This window comes from Choloepus didactylus, chromosome 17, assembly GCF_015220235.1.
Source record: "Choloepus didactylus isolate mChoDid1 chromosome 17, mChoDid1.pri, whole genome shotgun sequence".
Taxonomy (NCBI): Eukaryota; Metazoa; Chordata; class Mammalia; order Pilosa; family Megalonychidae; genus Choloepus; species Choloepus didactylus.
Genome location: NC_051323.1, coordinates 31,204,047 through 31,217,773, shown reverse-complemented (window position 1 = coordinate 31,217,773; position 13,727 = coordinate 31,204,047). Strand labels below are relative to the sequence as shown.

General features: G+C 35.0%; 1 protein-coding gene across 6 annotated transcripts in view; it reads right to left on the bottom strand.

The window, feature by feature from the left end:
* Window positions 1–13,727, bottom strand: part of PUS10 (pseudouridine synthase 10) — a 109,559-nt gene that overhangs the window by 17,278 nt on the left and 78,554 nt on the right. For all 6 annotated transcript variants that reach the window (XM_037807342.1, XM_037807346.1, XM_037807343.1 and 3 more), the window contains exons 5-11: window positions 13,288–13,322; window positions 9,956–10,067; window positions 7,778–7,839; window positions 7,440–7,485; window positions 5,287–5,351; window positions 3,800–3,885; window positions 2,608–2,733 (exon numbers count right to left, since the gene is read on the bottom strand). In XM_037807342.1, coding sequence (XP_037663270.1) covers window positions 2,608–2,733; window positions 3,800–3,885; window positions 5,287–5,351; window positions 7,440–7,485; window positions 7,778–7,839; window positions 9,956–10,067; window positions 13,288–13,322 — 532 coding nt within the window. The remainder of the gene's footprint in view (window positions 1–2,607; window positions 2,734–3,799; window positions 3,886–5,286; window positions 5,352–7,439; window positions 7,486–7,777; window positions 7,840–9,955; window positions 10,068–13,287; window positions 13,323–13,727) is intronic.

The following is a 13,727-nucleotide window of genomic DNA, read 5'->3' as shown; positions in this document are numbered from 1 at the left end:
TTCCCTGCCCACCACAATCTCTAACCAGCATCATGTCAGAGAACCACGGGGCTCCACAGTGATGGAGCCAGAACCTGTGACTGGTGGGGTATAAACAGGACCCAAAGAGATAGCTCTACCAGTTACTGCTAAATCATACCACAAATTCAATTCGTGAAAATTCCATAAAACTCCTTTCACACAAATTCTGCCTCATCAGCAAGAAAGATTTGCAAAAAGCTGGGCTCTTGGGAAGGACAAAGAAACCTTAAACCAGACTAAGGAAAAAAGGGGCATTTACTGTATCTCTAGGAAAATGTTTCAAACTTGAGAATTAAGAAAAACATCCTTGGGTCCCCAAGTGAGAAATACTTTTGGGGGCAAATCTTAAAACTTTATTAGTGTGCAATTATGAATAACAAATTACAAATAACAAATACAGTAGACAAAAAGGAGAAGGAACCAATACCTTAGGTATTAGGAAATACTTGTTTAAAATGTCATTGAGTTTCATAAATTCATAGTATGCTTCACTCTATCCCTCTAATACTGTGCGTTATTTGAGCCTTCTCAAAGGAACAGAGACTTCAGAAACAAAAAACACAAGAGCAAGAATGATCAGGAACTACAAGTAGTTCAGCCAGGCTGTAGTGCTCCAGGAGCCTGGGGCCACTCAGAAAATGAGCTGAAAGATGGGCGGAGACCAGATGATGGCCAGAATGTCAAGTTTGGACTTTATCTTGTAGTTAGCCAGTGACAAGTTTTCAGAAAACTAACTTTATCTTGTAGTTAGCCAGTGACAAGTTTTCAGAAAAAATTTCTTACACAAACTGATCTTGAGAGTGTCTCAAAGTTTATTATGCAATAACTAGGGATTTGGAAAGTAGATAATAGAGTGTGTCAGTTTGAGGTGACTGGAAAACAAGTTTATATATCCCACCTATGGGAAGCACCTTTAAATAAAACGACCTAGTATGCTCAGTGCAATACTGGTTTATTTCATAGAATGGTAAAACTATCGAAACCTAGGGGTACAACAGTCAGAACCATCTTCCCAGAGTTGTCAGACATGAACCATTAATCAGAAACAAGTAATAAATCTAACAAGCATGAGTTAAGCAAATTGATCTGTGCTATTAATCAGGGAAGGAGCCAGTTAACATAGAGGCTCAGAGGTCTGCTTTTTTTCTCAAGTGGCTCTCAGTAGATTTCTTCAGCACACATTTACAGATGCTGAACCCACGGTTTGCTTTATTTTCAGTTTGGGGACAAGTTTCCCCCTCAAATGGAAAATGACAACAAGCCATCTTCATGAAAGATTGCAAAAAGAAAATACGCAGCTGCCTCAGAGCCCACCAAAAGTCCTAGAAGTAAGGGGGGCTTCCTTGGGACCCAAACAATCAGAACTGAAAGTTTCTTGAATCTTCTTATAGAAAGGTTAAGGCGTAAGGTGGCCTCATAAGAGTTTAAAAAAACACTTTTTGTACTAACGCTTTATTTTCACTTCTTCATACCTTGTATAAGCACTATTTTCCCATAAAGATAATGTAATCAAAACAATTATTGCATTGCTCCTTTTTATGTAACGGTCAAAGTCTTATGAAATCATGAGTTAATAAATATTAAACTGGGTAGGAGAAAGCTCACGGCAATAGACTAGAATTTTTACTGCTAAGATTTTTGAAAATATTAGGCTGCTGGTTTACTTTCCTCTTTGCTCAGTAAACAATTCTTAAAGATCCTTAAAGCAAGGGCCCACCTAATTGATAGGGAGTGAACCGTAAGAGGGATGTGGTTTGAAGTGCTTCTTTTTCCTCCCGAGAGTCTAAAAAGCTGGAAGGACAGCTAAATCTCATCTAGACCATCTGCTTGCCATTCATCCCAAAGCAGGCTCCTCTTAAGGTTTTTCTAATTCTGTTGGGAGATCCATTCTAAAATGACACCACACTGCCCACAGTTTCTCCTGATGTATAACATGATTTCCTCCTATTGAAATCTTAATCCTTTCCTCTTGTCTAATCCTAGGTGAAATCACAAGACTTTCTGCTGCCTTTGACTTGACAGGCCTGTTGAGACAAGGAAAACATAAGCCTGACAGGACCAGACACATCCCACAAAACTGGGCTCATTAATACCTGGGAAATTAAAACACAATGCAGCTTCTGCTAAGTCTCTGTAAAATGGCTGCTATTGATGTATTTTCTCTAGGCTTGAACATTATCCCAGGACACTTTCTAGGTTAAGATGAAAGCCAGACATCTGCCAGTGATTATTCTTGGACCAGCACTAGGAGGTTGTGTTTAATGTCCTCATAGTACCAAAAAGAGGACAGAATTGAGGTGTTTCAGGTAAGGGCTTAAGTGCATTCATTCAAAGCAGTTTCAATTATTTTGGATTTTCCCAAGAGATAGCACTCACCTTGAGAGAGGAAAGAAATCCTTGCCACTTTGGTCCAAATCCAGCTCAGGCCAGAGACAACTAAGACAAGATCTCTGTTCATAGGAAGCTGCCAGCCAAGGGGTCCAGGCTTGGTGGTGATTTACATAACATAGAAATCTTTCTGCTATCCCCAAGAAATCTCCTCATTAATGACAATGCATTTAAAATTATGAATATTATAATACTTACTCTCTGCTTTGAATACTGTCAATAGATGATGTGAAATTAATTCTTCCACAGAAGATTCAAGCTTTCTTTCTCCATCAATTATCCAAGGAGTCTGTGGTAGATTCCTGGAGTATTTATTATATCTCCCTGCCAAAGAAATATCAGATAACCTGGATGGGATGGTATGGATGAACACAATAGGATAAAAAGAAAAGCAACCACTACTTATTGAATGCCAATATCCTAGGTGCTGTGACATAAGGCAAGGTCTAACCCTCAACTAATTTGCAATCTAATTTGGGGAAACCAAGACAGAGATATGCAGATAATTAAATTAAAAAGATTTAAAGTAACAATTCAGAGATGGCTAAAGACGTGATATGAAAGGTGCATCAAATGAGTTCTAAAGCAATGTTCAATATTTATTAATCTGATTGACTCACTGAACAAGTTATAATAGTACAGAACACACCAGGAATCATAAAAAGTAAAAAAAGCAACTACTGCATTTACATCTGATTAACAATATTTTCAATACAATAATCATTGGTGATAATGTATTCCAAAGAATTCAAATATAGGAAATTTTTGAAGTTTTTTTAATTAAAAACAAAACAAATGAACAAAAAAACTCAACAGAACCTGACTGACACCAAGGTAAGATAGCTTTCATTGTCCCAGGAGATGGTATTAGAGTCAAGGCTAAAGAACAATTTCATTTCAACTATTATTATGAGACACCTGTAACTTTCAAAACAAAAATCAACTGCTAGATTACCTCCTTGGAAAATCAAGGCAGTAAGTTTTTTTCAGGCAGATGCTAAAAGAATTTAGTCATTTTGGAGATAATAAAATTATTGTTTTCATGTTTGTTTTCTTATAAAACATTTCCTCTGCTGTCTTTCTCCTGACCAGTTTGGGATCTCTACATTGACCTATATTTCCCCTTGGCCATATCTGATGAAAATTACTGAAACATGGAAAGTGTCGCTTTCCTTTGGCACAGAATTTTAAAGAACACATCTCCTGGGTGACTGTTAAGAATGCCTACAGAACCTAAAATAAGCTTAGCTATCAGTTCTAATTCTCAAAAGAGTTAAGCAATCAGAACCTAATAACAACAATAAGAATAATACAGAGAAGTCATCATGAGTTTTTCAAAAAGGAGAGTAAGTTGACAGCATAAGGATATTCTAAACTAAACATATTTTACCAGCCACAAAAACAGCACCATGAGCACATTCAATTTCAAGAACAGTGCATACAGCCTCTGGTGAGTTTGGAGGACAAGGAAACTGCCTGCAAAACAAAACACATTTTATGGCTACTATTTTTCAGACATGGTATTGAATCACATAACCAAGACGAATCAGTACGGTCTGAGGCACATACCAAGTGTGAGTCTCCCAAGGACTAAGCCTCTCCCTAGCTTCATGTTTGTGTCAAAATAGGGCTTTTCAGGCCTCTGGAGTATCATTTTTAATATGTGAGAGTGGCGCTAACTTAGTAAACAGGGCTCTGCTGCAATCTTTCACGCTCAGGAGGCTTCATCTTACCAGATGATAATTGCCAACAGCCTCAAAATCTGTGAGAAGAATTCATATATTTGAGGTGGAGACCTCACAAGGCTCTTTAACCCTTTTGCAATCCACAGATACTTGCTGTTGGTTTACATGAGCCTTGATCCGTGTGCATGACAGACGGGTTGCAGGAGTAGGTCCCACCTGTGGGGAGGGCCTTCTGCCATTTTTCTCATTCATTTTCCTTCTCACACCCAACTATGCCCTTGAGAGTCAGATCACAAAGCCAGAGGAAGTGGAATGTGGCAGACTGTATCCACTTAGCTAACTCCAGTCCAACTGAGGACAGACAGGAAAGAGCAATGCTATGACTTTACTCTCTGTCCACCATCTGGGAGCTGCCAAAGCTATCAACTGGAGTCCACCTACTGGAGTAGGTGACTAGATGTGGACTGAACCCCAAATGCATGCCCTGAAAATTTCATATGGTTTCCCATGACGTCTTAACAAAGAAACAATTCAGAAACTCAGAAACTGTTGCTTGCATAGAGGGAATTGTCTTCACTTTCTAAAATTTATTTCCATTATGAGACTTGTTTTTAGTCAGTAAAATACCTGAAAAATTCTTTGCTGTTCAAAATTTATTCAAGGATATTCTGGAAGGATAATCATGATAGTTTTTTATTTAATAAAATGAACACATGGAGAATTAAAATATAATATTTCTTTTATTTTTTGTATTGCAGCATGTTTCATCAAGTTAGAAAACTCACATGCCTTTTCCCCTCTTCTGGAGGTGGATAATACCACAGGATGCAGGACTAGGAATGTAATAGGAATGGCACTGGTGTGGGGAGTCAGGAAACCTGGTTCTAGGCCCGCTCTCTATTACCCACTGGAAGCCTTGGGCAAGTTAACTCCTTGTTTAGACCTCAATGTTCTCTTCTAAAAGATAAAGAGTTAGGACTTGCCTCATAAATTCAAATATTAATTTGACCATTTACTGCACACTGCTACATGCCTGGCACTACACCAAGGATTAGGGATACGACAATGATTAAGACACAATCCTGGTCCTTGAAATATACCCAGTCTTGTTAAGAGATAATCCAGATTATCTCTAACATTCCCTTTATTCTAAAATTCCATGATGCTCCTTTGTTTCTACACTTCTACTTACTTGCGGAAATCCTCTTCTTTTATCTTAGTCAAAGCTTTCATAACTGCCATTCTAGTGAATACTGACTATATAGAGTAAAATGAAAAGAAAAGACATTTTATCACCGAGGCAAGAAAACATTAGAGGTGAAATAGAGAACATGTTTGGAGAAATTATATCATCTTACATACTTTAAAGGGGAAAAGATTTGATCATTTCAAGAAAATAAAACTTGAGTGTTCATAATTTCAGTTCTGCAATCAGTATACCTCTACCACCCTTTTCTTCAATCTAGTCTGTCTATGACACCAGAGCAATCTAGCAGAACAGGTCTCCTTCACTGTACCATCCCATGCCTCTCAAAATGTGATAGTCCTCAAATACAAAAATGATGACATTGCAGGAAACATGCTTTGACTATTTTTTCCTAGGTCCCAAGAGGAAGTTAAGATTGATTCATCTACCTTTTCTTCCCTACATCCCTTCTGGGACCCAAGTATATAATTTTGGCGCTGGCTGCCAGGGTAAGAGGTAAAACAGCTAGCCAGGCTGCCCTGGCAACCAGCAACCACAACATCACTCACCAGCCACAGACAAATTAAGCAAATTCACTATAAAAGAAACCTACTTTGCTGCTTTTTTTAAATAAGAAAAAACAAACTACATGATTGCTATACCACAACTAATTAATGCATACATACATAGTTTACTATGATAAATCACAATGTGAAATTACACTTAAAGGAAAAGGGGCACAATGTAGGCATCACAACAGTTTATCATCAGTCAAGGCAATGATTTTTTAAACCATACTCTGAGGAACCCCAGGGCGTTCTTTAAGGTACCAGAGGAGGGGCACTGAAAATAAAGTACCTGTTTGATAAGATATAAAATCTTAGGCCTGAAACAATCTCAAAAGGTGATTCCATGAGGCAGGAAAACTACATTTAAGACTCTACAACTCCCACTGGCCAAATGATGTGCTGTATATGATGCCTTGATAAAAATTTCCTTATCCTGCTATATGTTGCTAGAATTACTTGAATAATTCCTCAAAGATAACAAATAATAAAACTAGATCTTCAATATAAATATGGTTTACAGGTCATTTGGGCAGAGCTTCCCAGCTGGTGTGACAAAGCAGTGGACTACAATGTACCAAGATGTTGATCCCTTTAGCTCGTGAGGGCTGCCAGGCATGGCCTGGGGCTGTGCGACTCTCCAGGCCTATCGCCTCCAACCTGAAGCAACTTCATCTGCTAAGCTTGGCGTGCCGAACAAACATGGTAACATTCTCACTATGCCATGATGTGAGAAAAGGACAGAAGCACTGCATTAGGCTTGGTCTGCATTTCTAATTCTTTCTGTACAGGGCATTTGGCAAACGTTACAGACTAACTATTTCTCCTTGTTCTAAAAGGCCCAGTCAAAGCTAGAGGAAAAACCAATAATCGGGACTTTTGACAATAAATTTATATTCTTTTTAACAACCACCACAACAAAAATGGATGCCAGTAAAGTAGAATATGGGAATGCCTGAGTTTCTGCACAAAAACCAGCTAAATAACGTGCGCATGAAAGCTTGTCAATATAGTGCCCTGGCATATTATCTTGGCATAATATGAACTAAAAATACATGCCAAATAATCTGTTTATTAACATGAAGATCGGCTAACATCAGACAGTAAAGGGGAGTCTGAATGAAATGACTTTTTGCAATGTAGTCTGAAATAGGCTATATTAATTCAGGACTGTCCTAAATAAAATAATTTACTCTGGATTATATTTTAAAAACACAAATTTCTGAAAAACGGATATCAAACAAGCCTTTGGAATGCTGCTGATACTTACCAAGGATTTTCTCAGGTGACGTAATTTTTGCGATTAAAATCTAAAAGTCAAATTTCCCCAAATGGGTAACAGAAACATCATTGAAACACTAGTTCTAAATTTAACAACACCAAGGAAACAACCCAGACAGTGACACAAACAGGAGGATATTTATGTGCTATGACTTCCCAGCCAGAGGCAAAGATATTCTTAGTATAATAGAATACACTGATTCTTAGTAAAACATAGTGCACGTTTCTAATATGTATCCTTTTTCTTGTAAATTTGAATTATTTAGCTAAGAAAAAACTCACCAAAGAATAAGAAGCAGGGAGAATTCTTACCTGTTTGTTTTTGGCTGGCTTGAAACAATCTGGACATAATGCACCTCTAAAAATTCAAATTAATATAAAGGTAAGTGAGCTTATTTTGGGGTGGACATAATTCAAATACATTTTAACAACATGGCTACTAAGCTCAGAGTATCAGGAGCAGACAAAATGAATCCTGATAACGGGCTACATTGGTCCACCCAGACCCTAACATTAAAGAGCACATTTTAAACATAATAAGACATAACAAGTTCTGATATGCTCATCAGAAAGAGAAGCAATATTATTTTCATGAAAACCAAAGAGCATTAACCATGTTACACAACTGACGTTGTTTAATGGCAACTTACAGGAAGTGGCAATCCTCAACTGTTTCTGGGTGAGCAAAGACCACACTCACTTCAAACAAGCTCTAAAAATTATAAAGACAGTTTAAAAATGAGCAAAAGGAAACCAACACCTAACAACTTATGAATGAAAATGGAAATTGGCTCTCAAAGATTGGCTCAGAAAAAGTGAGTGGGAAAACTGGAAATGCTACTCTCAAACCAACTTGTTCAGAAGGTGGCTGCAAAAGAAATAGTTTTTTTTTTTATATTTTTTAAACTTCTAAACTCAAGTCACTAGTGATCCTACCAACAATTTTTAAAATAAAATTTAAAAGGCCAGGATTTGTATAATTTTTGTACATATATGTAAGCATGAGGATGAATGAGAATTTAAGAAATGGGAAGGAGATAGTAACTGAAAAAAAAAGAATTGTTACTGTGAATACTATGATTTAGAATTATTAACAATGCAAAAAATGTTTTATTCACATCCTTAAAAACTCTGTATGAGACTTCCTTTTAAAAGTGCTCAAACTTAGTGGATTTGAGTTTTAAAAGAGAGACCTTTTTTTACTGTATTACAAACGCAATACGTACAAATTACAAAATTAACAAGCAAGGAGATGGTTTTTCAATCACACTCCACTGAGGTAGAACAATGAAAAGTTTAGTGGATTTCCTTCCAGCCATTTTTATGAATATAAACATATACTTCTTAGGATATTAGACATGCTTTTGGAAAACTGCTTTATTCAATTAATATCATGGACATTTTTTCAACTCTAGGGACTGTCAGACAATTAAGTTTCAGAAAGTTTTTCTGTTAACAAAAAATGCTACAATGAACATCCTTGTATATACAAAAAGCACAATTTCATACTGTATATACACCTATATACAGAGAGATATGAAAAGTTCAACATTGAGAAAAAGATGTAAATGTTATGCCATGTTACAATTTTATCTTTTTTACTCAGTTCTGTATTTATTGAGTGCATTGGCTTGTCATCCACCCTATTAACTATACTAGAATCACAATAATGAACAGCTATTTTTTCCTGTTCCCTATTCTAATCTACAAAGGATTAGAATGAACACATTCCGTTTACTCAAGAAAGCTTCATTCAACCTGAATCTATTAGAACATTTTTGCATCTTTTGTTTTCTATTTTCTGTTCTCACTGATTCAACATGTAAAATTATTTATGCTTCAAAACTGAAATTTGAGGTAAAAATATTTTGCATCAATGACTTCTCTAATTTCCAAAGTGCTTTCATTACCTCATTTCCTTCCCATACTATCTGTGAAGTGGTTTTATTCTCTGTTCTCTCAGTATACAGTTTAAAGAACAGAACTTATTCTTACTAACAGGTAAAGAGAAATATGTAATCCAGAATGGTTAAGAAAAAAAAAAAAGGAAAACCAAATTATTTAGCTTTGGAATATGATTTTGTGATTTTACTTGACTAGGAGTGTGTCTGATATTCAGGGAATTTTCTTTTAAGCAAAATGATGAGGTGATCAGGCCATACTATTAAAATCTAATTTTGGATGAGCTGAGAAGATATCCTGTTTCCACATCTGGAAATCTGTTGAGCTCCTCCCTAAAATTCAGTCCTTTCCAGACACTGATGCAAGATTTGCTCTGGAATAGGGAAGATGGCCAAGTGTTATGGTTTCAAAGACACTCTCTGTCTAAAAGTAAACAGAGGGACTTGAGATGCCAATAAAGCTGTAACAGATTGAGCCCATGCTCTCTGTCCTTGAGTAGGTTCTGTTTACATATTTGAAAACAAGATTAGCCTTAGATAAGCCAAAATTTAAAAGTCTAGAGTTGACTCTGCACTCCTTCACAGTTACATATATATTGCTTTGTATCAGTAAATCTGTCTCCCTGATTAAATTATAAATTCATTAAAGACAAAAATTCATTTCTAACCTTTTAAGGTCATTAAGGGTATATTGCACCTGTTAAAACCAATAAGTGTCTTGGATAACAAAGCAGTCTTGAAAAAAAAAAAAAAAAGAAAGGCTTTAACCTCAATTTAAGAATGCTAGTTTAACATATAAAAAGTTTAAAAATCCTTTACTGAATTATTTGAAGAGACGATTCTTTTGGCTAACTAAAACTCTGCCATATAGTGAAGTAAAACTAGTAAAACCAGAGAACAAAATGAACAATGCTGATGACCCAATACCTTTCCATCAATGGGAACACCCAGTTCCTCAGAAAACAGGGGATGAGTTATCCATTTGTAGGCTTCTTTTAGCTGAACTATATCATTTCTTCCCAGCGACAGATTTTGCTTTCTGAATAACATAAAAATTAATTCACTGACATGAAAAACTTCACTCATTCTATTAAAGGCAAGAATTTATGCAATTATTAAAAACATTTATTAGTGCCTTCTATGTGCTAGACACTCTTTTATACATTAGAGAGAAAGCAGAGAATGAAAAAGACAAAATTTCCTTACCTTGTGGAACTTATAGTCTAGTGGAATAAAAAAACTACTTTTTCAATGGCATATAACATACAGTTCTTAAAGCTTCAAAGACAAAAGCAGACTTACTGTTTTTTGGAGCTGGAATTTGCCAGATTACAGAATTTTTATTTCAGAAAGTTGTTATAGAGAAGATTGTTTCTTGTTCAGAAACTTCAAAACTATGTATTACAATAATCCCATCCAGGTTAAAAATGCTCACATCTACTCTCTTGCCCAAACTGGAGGCTAACTTTTGGAAAATCAATATAAAAACTGTGTTTTTTTTTTTTTTTTTTGTCTTTACTACTGAAGAAGAAATACAAAATCCTAATATATCAATGTTCTGATAGGCTCATCAATATAGTATTAGCTAAATGCCTGAATAAAAATCTGACATTCCCCCCAATAGAATCATGAGCCAATAAATAGGTTTTGGGAAGTCCCTATTATGAATTCTAGCTTTCAGTTTGTAACCTAAAATTGGTGACAGAAAGGAACTGAGGTAAAAGAAAAACATGGTATAGTATTATTTAAAATGCTCTCATCTGCTGAGAACAAAGTGCTATCACTAACTAACAAGCCCACATCTTACAAATAATTAAAACTTCAAATCAGCCTATGGCTATTTATAGGGCTGCATTTAATAAAAGAGACCTTAGGGCCAACTTGTGAATCATCCCTTTTAATGACCTATCCCCACCAGAAGAAATTACCACTTACAGCCAATATCCATTTCAATTTAATTCTGCAAGACTGAAAGACACTACTAACTACAGGTAGAACACAGAAAGTAATTTAGTTAATGGCTAAGTTTAATTGATCTGGAAAAAATAAAACAATATAAAGATCACTGTTCTCTAAAAACGCAAATTAAGATGTAGTTGATCTACCCATTCTGTATCCAGCTGAGAATATAACTGGTTACGCTGAGAGTTTTCATATGCTTTGGGTTTTTTTTAATAATGAAATATCCAGTTAAACCCTACATCTGACAAATAATCAAATTATTTCCCTATGTTCAAGAACTTATTCAAACACTAACTGTTTAAGCTTTATAAACTGTTCTTAATTCTTTGAAACATCAGAAACATTTTAGGTGTTTTAAAAGACTATCTTGAGATTATATCAACAGTTTAATTATTCAACAGCTGCAAATAAATAACACCACAGTTGAAAAGTAAATAGATAAGTGCATGAAAACACTTTGTAAAGGGTAAACAGTTGACCATAAAAACACAAGAATTGAAAACCATTTTTAAATTGTTCTGATTCTAAAGAATCCAAAGGCAATGAAGCAAAAGCCTATCCTAAAGAGGAGTAAAACATTACTCATTATGTATTTAAGAAAACTGGTATTTTAAATTCTTCACAGTTTTTGAAATATATTTAGCGCACATCAGTCCACTTAAAAAACATCAAGTAGAGGTATTTTTCCCTCCGGATTAAGAAGCTGAAGGAGAGGGTAACAGACATCTTGGACACCTTATCCTTATATGTAAGACAAAAATATAATACTTAAGATGCTTGAATGTGGCTGATAACTTTTTAAATATAATTTACGGTAAATGTTTTCACAGAGGTGTTTAGCATGTGCCTGATTGTCCTTTGAGGGATCTGTGCTCATTATGGTAAATTCAAGTTCCCCATTTAGTACTTAGTAGCTGCATTTTTCTCTCACCTCTGTCAGGTAACTTCTAATGGGGATGTTAGCTGCAATCACTTTCTATAGATATAACACAAATGACAACCATTCCTCATCAAATATGAGGTGAAATATCCAATTCAATTATTTTTTCTAAATTCCCTAGTTGATTCTTTAATGGCAATTCCTCATGTTTTGAATGAGGAACCCTGAGGGAAAAGGTTAGTGTCTTACATTTCTTCTGTTCCAGTAGACCTATATTAACCAGGATCTCCTAGAAGAACTAAATTTAGTTAAAAATCCTTTGATAAAAAATCAAAACAGGGACTCATGAACAAAGTGGATACAAATTAGAAACACTTAAAAAAGAGCATGTTCTGACTACCCTAACAAATTTCTTAAACACAGGATCAACTTTTGTTGTTACACCAGAATTATAAACACTTGAGACCAACTTAACATAACATAATTAAATCCCAAACCTTTGATAAAAATTTAGAATTATCATTTTAAAAATGCAGATGTGACATACAAAACAATAAAAACAACAACAACAAAACACATAAACTATTTTTTTCTACAAGTCAGTTAACTAAATATGAAATTCTAATACAGAAATCCATATATTTCTCTGCACTCTTCTCTCCAGACTACATAGGAACCTCTGGCAGACACATGGCCCTTTAGATACTGATACAGAATTTTTAGTTTCAAAATCCAAAATACTTTGAAAAATTAAAGTGTTTTTTTCTTCATTCAGTTGGCAATTGAATCCTGATGTGAATATGTGAGGCTATTTGGAGACTTTATCAACTTTAATGTGAATATTCATGTTTCATTGCAGATATATTAATCTGGATGGGAGGGGTATGTTTTTAAATGGTATTTATATCATATTACATTTCTATAATCTGAGAAATTATAATCTAGCCTACAAGGATTTCAGATAAAAGATCACAGACCTATGTTTTCTATGTCTTATCTATTTATACAGCCTGCTAAAAAATATAAACTCAATGTTGTTCACTGCTGTTGTACCTTAACTAGGAACTTACTTTGTATCTTTTATTTTTTTCTGAGTTTCTAAGATCAATGTAAAATTTATTCTTTTAAAATAACTTTACCCAAATGACATCATAAGTGCCTAATGCATATAACATATGTATTTACATTCACACTAAATCTACAAAAAAATAATGAATCTGCTCTATTAGACTACAATGAAAATGAACTGATTAAAATAAGTATTTATTATTATACAATAAAAATGTTCTCTTTGCACAGCAATTTCTTTAGTAGCTAGTGAACACATTCTAAAAAGAGTGATGGCAGTGGTAAGAGTACTTTAAGAATCAGGTAGTTTGTAAATTGATAGTAAAAATTGCCTACCTAAATTACTTACCCCATTTCCTGTTTTACCAGCAACCATGCAGCGTGCTGTAGGCAATTTAGTCACACCCAGAAAGAAAAGAAAAGGGGGGAAATGTTCAGTGAAACTGAGTTCCAATATCATTATTGAAGTGTTTAACTAATTTGCTAATCAAACTCCCCTTTTTAGGAGAGGAGTTAGTGTTCAGAAATATGGCAGTGACCTCATTCTCATTTAAAATCAGAAATGAGGTAAGATACCATTTCACAATGCTGGCTTGCTGTGGCCTAGGAATTCAACAGGGGTATTCCCTCATAAATTTCTATTTCTCATTAATGAGGTAAGAGTGTTTTCAACATGGGTAGCTTAAACATTCTTTTCTTAAAAGATCTTACTATTTTACAGGGGAAGGCCCCAATGACTAAGTATATAGTCCCCAAAATAAGAGACATGAAGGCCTCAGGTTTGTATTT